This window comes from Glycine max, chromosome 13, assembly GCF_000004515.6.
Source record: "Glycine max cultivar Williams 82 chromosome 13, Glycine_max_v4.0, whole genome shotgun sequence".
NCBI lineage: Eukaryota > Viridiplantae > Streptophyta > Magnoliopsida > Fabales > Fabaceae > Glycine > Glycine max.
In genome coordinates, this window is record NC_038249.2 from 10159579 (window position 1) to 10172096 (window position 12518).

The following is a 12518-nucleotide window of genomic DNA, read 5'->3' on the forward strand; positions in this document are numbered from 1 at the left end:
TGGAAATATTTTCCCTAATGATGCAAGATGATTCACTATATGTGTGAATCTTTTCTGCATATCTTGTATACTTTCATTTGTCTCCATCCTAAATAGTTCATACTCATGAGTTAAAGTATTTATCCTAGATTGTTTAACATCAGTTGTGCCTTCATGTGTAACTTGTAGAGTGTCCCACATATCCTTAGCATTCCTACAATTTGAAACCCTAAAATATTCATCTATTCCTAGGGCAAAAGTAATGATGTTTTTAGCCTTTAAATTGTACTGCACTAATCTTCTTTCATCTTCAGTCCACTCTTCTCTAGGTTTTTCTATTGTTGCATTTCCAGCCACCATAGTGGGTACATAAGGCCCTACTTCTATGGCTTCCCAAATGTTTAAGTCTATTGCCTCAATGAAGATTTGCATTCGGGTTTTCCAATAATGGTAATCCTCTCCATTAAAAATAGGAGGCCTATTAATTGAATTTCCTTCTAGGAATAAGAAGTTTGATGAGACCATTATTCTTGAAGCTTCTAAACTTTATACAAGAATGAAGCTTTGATACCACTTGTTAGACAAGTGGCCTCAAATATCTTAAGAATAGGGGGGTTGAATTAAGATATTACAAACTATTTTCCCAATTAAAATTCTACTTTGATTTTAATGCAAGTTCCAAGTTCCCTTAAAGATGAGTCTCTAAAAGATGATTCAAAATAAACAATCTGAACGTAAATGTAAAGCAATAATAAATAAAGAAGTTTAAGGGAAGAGAAAGTGCAAAACTCAGTTTTATACTGGTTCAGCCACACCCTTGTGCCTACGTCCAGTCCCCAAGCAACCCGCTTGAGAGTTCCACTATCTGGTAAAAACCCTTTACAAGTTCTGAACCACACAAGGACAGTGATTCCTTTGTGTTCAGATTGCTTTACAACAAGAGACCCTCGGTCTCTTAATCCCTTTTCAGAAGTATGAAGATGAGAAGAAGAAATCTCTCTTGAAAGAGATAGATTGTATAATGAAGCACTCAAATAATTCCTTATTGAATTGCAAGTATTTTGGCCAAGGAATGTTTTAGAGGATAAGACAATTTTTGCTTTTGAGAGGATAAGACCTTTTTGTTTAGAAAAATTTCTATCTTAGCAAATTTGTGTTCCAAGTCACATATATATGGACCTTTGATGGTCATTCAAAAACCATTTGAACAGATGTAACTCTTGGAAATTATTTTCTAAAAATCTTCTCTGGTAATCGATTACAAGACTTGTGTAATCGATTGCAGGCTTTAAAATTTGAATTAAAACATTCAATAACTTCTGGTAATCGATTACCATCCATGTGTAATCGATTACATAGTGTAAAATTTGAATTCAAATTTCCAATAGCTGTTATAAATAGTTTTAACTGTTGGTAATCGATTACAATCCTTGTGTAATCAATTACATGTTTTCAAAAACATCAAAAAACACATTGAAAGCATTTCAGGAAGCATTTTGGCCACTGGTAATCAACTACCAGAGAGTAAATATTTTGTAAAAACATTTTAGCTTAAATTCTTTGGCCAAACCTCTAGCTGTTTCAACTTGGAATTTCCTTCCTAAGACTCTAGAGATTATCTTGATCATATATCTTGAATTTCTTGGCTTTTTGTCTTAAATGAAACTTAAGAAGCACATGATCCTTTGGTATCATCAAAACATCAAAATAACTTGAGAAGCGCATAATCCTTTGGCATCATCAAAACATCAAAATAACTTGCTTCTACACAACACACACATCAAATAGTGCACTTAATGCATATGAAATTACAAAACTACTCCAAATACAAAAACTAGTCTAGGTGTCCTAAAATACAAGGGCTGAAAAATCCTACATTACAAAGGCACCCTCCCTACACTATGGAGCCCTAAATATAAGGCCCAAAAATAATGAAACCTTAATCTAATATGTACAAAGATAGTTGGGCTCATAATTAGCCCGTGGGCCTAAAATCTATCCTAAGGCTCATGAGAATCCTAGGGTCTTTTCTTGCATCTTTGGCCCAATCTTCGTGCAGTCTTCTATCCAATGCTCTTGAGTGGTAGGATTGCATCATATGGAGCTTGGAGCCTTGTCTCAGAAGATGTAGTTTAGTTGCATCTTATGTCTTCATGTATTTCTTTGTGTTGTATGATACAAATATTACAAGAGATGATTTGTATTTAAGATAGAAGAATCAAATAAATTACACTGATGTAACTTAACTAACTATTACACGGGACAGAGTGAGAGGGAGAAGAAGAGAGAAAATGATCAAATAAATTACACCAATGTAACTTAACCAACTATTACACGAGAGAGAAGAAAATGGAGAGGGAGAAGGGGAGAGAGAGAAGGATGAAATAAATTATACCGACGTAACTTAACCAACTATTACACAAGAAAGGGAGAGAAAGAGGGAGATGGAGAAAAATATCAAATAAATTACACCGGTGTAACTTAACCAACTGTTACACAATTTTATAACTTGATATAAAGTGTAATTTTATCGATCCGACTATTGAATTATATCTACATACTATCAATATTGTTTGTGTCAAATTTTATCAAAATTAAACAACAATAAGAAGATAATTTGTTCATTCACTTTGTAGTATATTTTGAAATATATATATCATGTCCATTTTAATATGTATAAATGAGATAACAAACAATTTTGGATTAATATGATATTTTTAATATATGATCTATGTGAAATGAACCTTCAATCCAACAATTAATTTTAAGAAAACATTATCCAATTGAAAATTATTCAATAGTATAATAGTTGGTCAAAGTTACACCAGTATAATTTGATCCCTCCTCGATAATCATATAATATTATTTAAATATTTTCATTATTTTGTGGTTGTGTTTAACAAAACTAGTTGAAAAACTAGTTGGTAGCTAAAAGATGAACTATCTTATTGAATCATACGTGTTTGATAAATTTATTTGTTGAAGTAACTAAAAATTATAAAATTACATAAATGGACATATTTTGTAGTATTTATAATTTTAGTATTAAATTAAATTTTTTGGTTACCGTCAACTCATTGGCAAGTGTACCAATTCATCCCAAGTTGTAAAGTTAAAACTGAAATTCGAGTGTCGAATTCACATGAATTTTGTTTGTACTAAGATAAATGAATATTTAATTAAGAAAAAATTTGGAAAAGGTTGTAGAAAACATTAAATTAAATTGGCAAGGAATTAAAATAAACAAGGAAAGAAATTAAACATGACTGTAATTTAATTAATTAAAAACAGAAAATATGGGAAAAACCACGTTATTATAGAAGTCAAATTCAGAAAATGAGAATGTTGGGAACTTAGCCTACCAGAGCTACTCTTGATGTAATATTGATGATTTTTCTCTATTTATAATTATTCCAATTTACACTTACATCTACTAATATACTCTAACCAAGATCTCTCAAGTGAAAGAGCCTAATTTATCTATCTTTTATTCTAAGTACCTTTGTAGAGAGCAACTAGTTAAATTGCATTAAGGGTAGAAATGTAATAGGCTAAACAAAATCAACCTATTCCTAGTGATGACTTATTTAGATACCCTTTCCCAGTACTATTAGAAAATAATGTTTCTCAACGCTACTCCTAAAACTTACTAGTTACCATGCAAATAGGTGATAAAGCCACAAACACTAATATTAAGTACAAGAAAAGATAATACAAAGGTAATATTATTAAATAGACAGGAAGAAAAAATACACCAAAAGTAGTTGATTGTCAAGCTCCCAACAAGAGAGGTTTTCTCTCATTGCCATAGGAGACTTTACAAGTGCAAGAGAGAAATATTTAGTAAAGAGGGAATAGATAAAAAAGAGAATGGAGGAAAGAAATGACTCATAACAATTGTTTCTCCTTCTTTTAACCTTTGCCTTCTATAAGGGATTGTATTCTCTTGAATATTTTGTTTGTTTTTTTTCCTTATTTTCTCATTCTTTTATAGGTACAGATCAACTTAATTTTCATGCAACCTTCACGTTGACCGCACTTGTCGCACTTAGCGAGTAAGGCGGTAATCCTCGCGCTTAGCACGTGTTTCCTGAATTAGTCTTCTTTCCTCAATTAGCCTTGCTTTTTTGAATTATCTTCCTGGCGCTAAGCTTGTTGTTCTCGCTAAGTCTATGCCTCGCGCTAAGTGCTTGAGACGTGCTAAGCACGCCCCTTCATCAAATTTCCAATTTGCTCTTTTGGGCTTTACTTTACTCATTAAACATCATAAATTCATCAACTTTTAATATTTTAGACACAAAAACTTAAATGATGTTAAAATAATAGTTATTTGCACCAAAAGGAAGAAATATGAGAAAAAAAATTACCAATATCTATATAATTTAATCACAGAACATACCTATAAATAGTCGTTACAGTTACAAGTATTAAATTAATTTTTTATACCAATACATTTTTATGTATAAAGTATCCTTAACAGATACATAAACTTATTATATACCTCAATCAATATCATATAATAAAAAGGTACAAATAAGAAAATCCTACCATATGTAAAAAAAAGGGATGAAAAATTAAAATTTTATCTTAAACAAGAAACTTTAAAAAAGAAATCTACTAAATATTCAAAGACTCAAAGAGAATAAATATAAATTAGAAATTAATTTTTTAAAAAATTAAAAAAATCATTTATCAAATAGTCAAGCAAACTTTTCAACTAATAAAAACTTAAAAAGTAACTGAAATATCTTATAAAACATAACATATATATATATATATATATATATATATATATATATATATATATATATATATATATATATATATATATATCCTAATTTATGTTGTTTTATTCTTATTTTCAGCAATATTATAAACTGGTAAATTCATAAGTTTAATTATACATATTATATATGTTATATGTAATAAATGTGACATTTAAAAATATTATTTAAATTCTTTTATATTTTATGCTCATTAAATATTATGATAAATATATTATAAATAAAATTAATTACCAACAACATTAAAAATTCTATTTATGAAAATATAATATATAATCGAATTATACTATATAATTTTATATTAATTAGACATAATTTATTTATTAAATTTTATCAAAGTAATTAATTTTAACATTTATATTTTTAAAATAAATTGTTATTAAATATACATAGAGTTAATTAACTTGGTTTAATGATATTTTCATTAAATATAATATATTTATCATTTTTTAATTAAATGTTAAAGTAAATTAGAGAAGTAGAATGAGTTGGATTTTTTAAACAACCTCATAGGTTAGAATGAAAAAAAATATTAAAATGAGGAATTCAATACTTCGTATCAATGTAATGGTAATTCCAAATTAGACATGTACAATGATTAATTAAAATATAAAAAAAATTATAGTTAAATTATTCTTTTAATGATTATGTTAAAGTCTATTTTAATTATATACTACATTTAATACTCGTGTGTGGCACATGTTTATTTGAATATAAAAATATACAATTTAAATATGTAAAATGTATATTAAGAAATATTTTTAATTTTTAATTCATTATATATAATTTTTAAAAAGTTATGATGTAAAATGTGTAACTATTATTTATATTAAAAATATTAATTATCATCTTTTTTAAAAAGTTATGATGGAAAAAATAAAATATATTAAACATTGTCGTTTATTGAGGTAGTTTATTAAATATTTCAATATGAATAGTATTTAATATAATTTAAATATTTTTCATTTTTGATATAATAAAAAATATAATTTTATGAGGTAATTCTTGGCAACACACCTGACAAGATAAATGTACTGTTATTAGTTATTTTTATAAATTCTGTTTAAGTTTTACAGTACTATTTTTTAATCATTCATTTTTCTAAATAATCATTAATTATTTAATATTTATTTATAAAGGATTTTTCATTATTGGCTTTCTATGATATTAATTACATATGTTGTTAGTCTGATAATTTTGTCTGTATGAAAATTGTTTTTTATTAGCAGTTTTCTTTCCTATCTATTATAAATCATTTGTTAAATAATTAATGTGTCAAATAATTTATTTTTTTATTCATAATATTGTCGATAATCATTAATATATTTAGATTTTCTTTTCATTTTCATCCAGATACATGGTTTTATAATATATATATAAAGGAGACTTGAAACTTTCATAGTTGTTGATCGAAATTTTAATTGTTAAACTATTTTTTTCATTTTCACAAAATTAAAAATGTTTGAATTTGATTTCTACATAATTTATAGTATATTTTTTTTCTCATAAAGTTGAAATATGTTAAATTTTGTCCGGGAGCTAGGTTCACCTAAATCAAGTTGCTAACTGGAAACTAAAAAAATAATAATAATAAAACTTTTAAAATCATAGAGGATCAAAGAAAAAATTTTAAAACTCAATATACTAAAATAAAACAAAAATGAAACATAATAAATTAAAAGTGATATTTATCCTTATTTATTAATTAATTAATTTTCAATTTCAAATTAAGTTTTTCCTATCACACACAAAACAAAACAAAATCTTCTCCAAATCCAAATATTAATGTAGAATAAATTTTCTCCATGATAACTACAAACAGATCCCGTACACTACTGCTAACTTTTAGATATTATTTAAATTTTAAATAACAAGGACCATTTCATATTTTTTGTAACACTTCAATATTTGAAATAAAATATAATATATTCTGAAAATATTTTTAATAATTAATTAATTAAATAAAAATTATTTTGTTTTATTATTGTGGAAAAATAAAATGAGTTTATGTTAAGAAAATATAAAGACAAAAAGAAGTTTTTAGGAGCATGTTTAGTCAGTGAATTTGGACTTTTTGTTTTAATGGGTTTTTCTCAAGCCTCATTAAAATAAGTTGAACCCTACACAAAGGGAAAACAATTTCATTCTTTCCCTAAGCAAACCCTCACCATTTTCTTCTTCTTCTTCTTGTTTGTTTAATTTTTCCCTCATCATTTCTCTGTTAGAATCCTAAAAATTAAAAATGCAGGAATTGGAAAGTCAACTAGAAAAATCTAATAAAACCTCATGCACACAAAGGAAAATTAATTCATTATGATTTTTTGTTATTTTTATTGTTTGGTTTAGGAGAGGATTGAGAGGATTCTTGAATTGTTAGAGAAATATAATGATATAGGCTAAAAACTAGGAATGTATATATAGATGTGTAAAATACTTGAATTTAGAAACTAGGCTTAGAAGTTTGCCATGTTTTTAGGTCAGCTCCATTTCCATTTCTATTTCCCTCACACACATCAGCTTCCTTGGGATTTTCTATTCTCTTAAATTTCTCGTTTATTTGTTACTCAATCATGTTTATGAACTGCTCATAAATAGACTTGCAATGCAAACTGATGCAACCGCTAATACATTAAGCAATTTCGGAAACAATAAATCAATATTACCTTTGAGTTCTTGACCTTTTTTTTTTCTTTACAGATAACAGTAAAGAAAACACAGCAGCAAAGAGTTTGAAAAAAGTCAGCAAAGTGGTCTCAACAAATAATTTGAAGCAATAAGTAGAAATATGTTATTGGAAATATCAGAAACTGAATTCTTTGATCGAATTGTATCCATGCCAACAACATGAAATGAAAATAGAAATATGTTGTACATTGAAATAAACTAAAGTGGTAATGCATATTGTTGTGCTGCGTATGTTAATCATCTTCCATCACCGAAGTCAATTAATTCAATATCTCTCAAGCTGTCATATCCAGTATTTTGTTGGCCACTACTATCACCATTTTCATGAGTGCTATATGCCCCATGAAGCAAGTACTGAGTCTCCTCAAAATTTTGGCCTGCATTGGTCCTTGGTTGTTTCTCCATTAGTCGTATTCCTTCCAACTCCATTGCCACTTCCTTCATACCAGGCCTTTCCTCCCCTCTAAGTCTCAAGCACTTGGCCGCAAGAATAGCAACTTCCATGATCTCCTGTTTATTTTCTTCATCATAAATACCAATTTGAAGAACATCAAACAAGCGATCCTCTTTCAAGCAACATAGAAAGTGAACTGTAAGACTTCGTTTATCTTCTGGCTTGTCAAAAGAGAAAGGTTTCTCCCCTGTTAGCAGTTCCACAAGCACCACCCCAAAGCTATAAACATCACTTTTTTCAGTCAATTGGCTTGTTTGCATGTACTCTGGGTCTAAATACCCGATGGTTCCTTGCACTATTGTGGCTAATTCAGTTTGATCAAGTGGAATCAATCTTGAAGCACCAAAATCAGAAACTTTGGCAGTGCAAGCATCATCCAAGAGGATGTTAGCAGTCTTGACATCTCTATGGATGATGGGTATGGAGGCCTCTGAGTGTAGATATGACAGAGCTCCAGCTGCCTCTGTTGCTATCCTTAGACGTGTTTTCCAACACACATTGGCTAATTGGCCTTCATTATGCAAATAATGAAAAAGGGTACCGTTGCTAACAAATTCATAAACCAGTAAAGGAACTTCCGTCTCTAAACAACAACCCAGGAGCTTGACCACATTCCTGTGATTAATTTGTGATAGTACAATGACCTCATTAATGAATTGCTCCACCTGGCTCTGATCCACAGTTTTGGACTTTTTGATAGCAACAATAGTGTTATTTGAGAGAACTCCTTTGAAAACTGTACCATAACCCCCTTTACCGATGATTAAACTCTCATCAAAATTGTTGGTGGCTTTCTTAAGTTGCTCTGCAGTGAAAATTGTGGCGGACTGCGTCGAGTCTTCTCTTGCTGAGAGTTGCTGTTTTAGAATCATACCACCATTTTGCTGAAAGAACTTCTCCTTTAATTTGAGGACTTTCCTTTTCTGGTATATCAAGTATAGCCAAGAAGTCCCCATAAATAGACCAAGTAATCCTACACCTACACCTATTTTCAAAATATGATGAATGTGATTCCAGAATTGAGCATTTATCTAATAACTAGATTAATTTTACAAAAGGAAAAGAAAAATAAAACCCAAATGAGCGTATTTTTGCTTACCAATGGCAACCTTGGTAAATACATTATATCGCTGCTTTGGTTGGCATCCTCCACCTTCTATTGTTCCATTTCCGATTAGTCCATCGGGGCAGAAACATTCGAAAGACCCACGGACTTCGCGACAATAATCTTCCCTTGAACAATTGTGTCTCCTGGTCGTACATTCCAAAATTTCTACAAGCATATAATATTCATAGGAATTAAAATTAAATAATAATACATGATCGTCTTTTTCACAAATACATATCATTTCTCTCTGTTGCTCTCTTCCTAGTAGATCATAAATCCAATCATGCCTAAATTTTTCTCTATTTTTTTCTTTTTCGGGTGTTGTATTCTATATATTAGGATTTTAAGGAAATATGTAAATTAATGTTTGAGGAATAAACTTTAGGTGCTGTATTCTATAAATTAGGATTTTAAGAGGTCTTTTCGTGGAAAAAAAAATTGTGATATTTAATTAAGATTTTTAAATGATAAAAAAATTTGTGATATTTAATCAAGAATATTAAGATTTTTTTAGATGACAGTGAAATCCAGTGATATATCTTTTAATTGAAATTTTTTACAACTATAAAAAAGTAGATGAAATAATCTTGTTTGTAAAAGTGAATGCTAAGGGGGTCTAGTAGATTAGGATTTCAAAAGATTTAAAAAGATTATTTTTTTATAAAAAAATCTTGTGGTAGTCAATCATGATTTTTAGATGGTATAATTAAGTCCTGTGGTATTCAATTAAAACTCTTAAGATTTTTAAGAAGGGCAACAAAATTTAGTAGTATTCAATTAGGATTTTTTTATAATTTATACAAAAAGTATTTTGATATTCAAAAATATATAAATTTTGATGAATTGTTTTTTAAGATGAATTTCGATGGATTTCATCTTACATTTTAATATAAAATATCTATCAAGCAATCTCCACAAATCCTTGAGATTTTGCTAGACTATTTATTTTCATTTTATGTTGGTTACCAAATTTTTTTCTCTCATCACGCATATCATGTTCTCGCGTCAATACTCAGCACAAAAATGACATATATTCAATTGAAAGAGGTACCAAACAATAATATTCTTCAATATGCATGTGTCATATATGTTTTTCATATTCTTTTGGAATAAAAAAAATGTCAAATATATTATTCCCCCTCTATCCTTTTCCATTTTTTTTTTCTAAATTAAATTAATGTGTGTCTTATGTGTCAAAGCTGACCATGTTTTTCTTATACTAACTATATTCATAATCTGCACTGGATGTAATATTTTTGTGACTGTCATCTTTAATTTTGTCCTCTACATATACTCAATAACCTTTATGCAAATTTTCAATCTCACCGCATCCTTCTAGTATATGTTTATAATGAACTCCTTTAAACATATCATTAGATTTATCATGGAATAATTGGAGTAATTTTAATAAAATTTTGAAAATCAATCTAAATTTTTAAATATATTATGTAAATCCAAAAGTGAGAATGAAAAGATATTATTACAAAGAGGGTTAGTATATGAGAACATAAAGTTATAATCAATTTAATTATTAAAAAATAATTTTTTTATTGGTTTTATTTTTTTTATCTAAATCTAATTATTTCTTTTTTTTACTAACTCTTATCATTTTAAATATATTTCTGAAAATTGACATTGCCCTTTCAAATCTTATAAATCTATAAAAAAAATTCAAATCTTTTAAATTCTTATGATATATAAATCAATTAAAATCTAAATTGTCATAAAAATCTTGAAAAAAAACCTAATTAGTTATAATATTCTTATGTAATCTTTAAATTTTTTATATTAAAAGAATCTTTTAAAATCTTAATTTAATACCCTCTTGATCTTATGTGACTGCATAAGTATGTCAAAATTGTGAATGATAAGAGTTATCCGAAGAAAATAGGTGAATTTATATTTAGGGGTAAATTAAATTACCTGTGCAGCCAAGATATGAATTTCCTTCATAGCCATCTTTACATCTGCATCGGTAACCATAATCAGTGTCGCCGTCGTCGCAATAGCTATTCGCCTTGCACGCGTAGTCGCCTCTACCCATGGAATCCTTACAGCTTTTGTCTCCCGCAGTCCAATCAATAACCATGGGGAGCGTCTTGTTTGGGAAACTTTGTAAATGAGTAGTAGAAAATTTATAAAACCCATTTCTGACAACAAAGGAATAACTGCATGTTGAATTGAAGAAGGTAGTTGATGAGGCATTTACACCACTACTATCCGTCCCTGATTGGACGAAAGAAGATGCTTCTACAGTGATATTCCTCATTAGAGGAGGAATATCTACCTGGCAACACCCTATACCCCAACAAGTTTCATTATCAATCAAGTTGTTATTGCCATAACATCTCGTTAAGCACCCTGTTGAATACAAATCCCCATCGAAGTAACTATTGAGATAGCCATAACTATCGCAGCCTACAGTGAGGAACTTGTTTTCCTTTCTTGAAATGCTGAACCTGCCTGTTTTAATCCAGGGCTTATTAAAGGCTTTTTCTTTACTGCAAAACTCTGAGACGAAAAAGGATACCACCATCTGATGACTTGTGACATTTATATTTGAAACTTCCAAGTTAGCCCAAAGTAATTTTTTGGAGCTGTCGTTGCAAGTAAGTTCAAACTTTGACTGCAAGAAACAGGGCTTGTGATCTGGTAAAGATGAGTATCCTATACCGAATGGATATGAAATTTCGACATCTCCACAAGAGGATTTGCAGCCAGAAAGGGCTGCTTGGTTCAGTGAAGAAGGTGTGACTTCAGAAAGGGTTCGATCAGGTGCAACAGCAACTACCATGGCCAGGGCTAATGCAAACATTAACACCCGACACAATTGCAAGCAGTATTCCATTGTCTACAATAATCACAAATTAGAAAATAGGCCTATGGCAGGGATGCTTTAGGATCTTGTGTTGTGTGCCTAGTGGATTCAGGGTTTGACTTTTATAAGGGTTAATTATAATGATTACACTATGATTTGTTTGTATTACACTCGTAAGTTTTTTTTTTTCGCATTACTTTTAAGTTTATCTTTTAACTTCATGAATTCTCTTAGTAAATTTTAAAAAAAAAAATTAATAGTCATTTATGAAAAAAAAATAAAGACAAAAAAAAAATGATGTTTAAATAGTGACATAAAGGATTTTGTCAAACTATTTTAATACTAAATTATATAATCTTTTGAATTTACATAATTGAATTTTAAATTTTGATTGAGTTTGCTAAAATTTAATGTAAATTATTATACACCCATACACTTTTTAGTCATTTTAACATAGAATAATTATAAAATTAAAATTAACAAATAAGAGTATTTTAGATAATAAAAAATTCATTAAAAATCACATGTTCGTTATGTGATAATCTCATACTAACATTTCTTATGTTTAAAATATCAAAGGTGATCAATGAAATGTCAAATCAATCATTCTAATATTTTTTATAGAATTCAAAAAAGCATAAATATCCCATATAATAAAAACAAATCACAAGAATAATCATTGTAACTTTC

General features: G+C 28.6%; 1 protein-coding gene across 1 annotated transcript; it reads right to left on the reverse strand.

Moving 5' to 3' along the window:
* Positions 1–7527: 7527 nt before the first annotated feature.
* Positions 7528–11937, reverse strand: LOC100785674 (putative wall-associated receptor kinase-like 16). Its single transcript, XM_003543919.4, has 3 exons — positions 10934–11937; positions 9002–9175; positions 7528–8887 (listed from the first exon to the last, which is right to left on the reverse strand). The coding sequence occupies exons 1-3, from the start codon at positions 11856–11858 to the stop codon at positions 7686–7688; spliced, it is 2301 nt and encodes a 766-aa protein (XP_003543967.1). The 5' UTR covers positions 11859–11937; the 3' UTR covers positions 7528–7685.
* Between the last annotated feature and the right edge of the window lie 581 nt (positions 11938–12518).

What these genes read in the sequence shown, in the direction of transcription:
- LOC100785674 (XM_003543919.4), bottom strand. Translation starts at nt 11,858, where the DNA reads ATGGAATACTGCTTGCAATTGTGTCGGGTGTTAATGTTTGCATTAGCC. An exon ending in TTCATATCTTGGCTGCACAG is followed by an intron (nt 9,176 to 10,933) that starts GTAATTTAATTT and finishes ATATGCTTGTAG; the next exon opens with AAATTTTGGAATGTACGACC. An exon ending in ATTTACCAAGGTTGCCATTG is followed by an intron (nt 8,888 to 9,001) that starts GTAAGCAAAAAT and finishes TTTTGAAAATAG; the next exon opens with GTGTAGGTGTAGGATTACTT.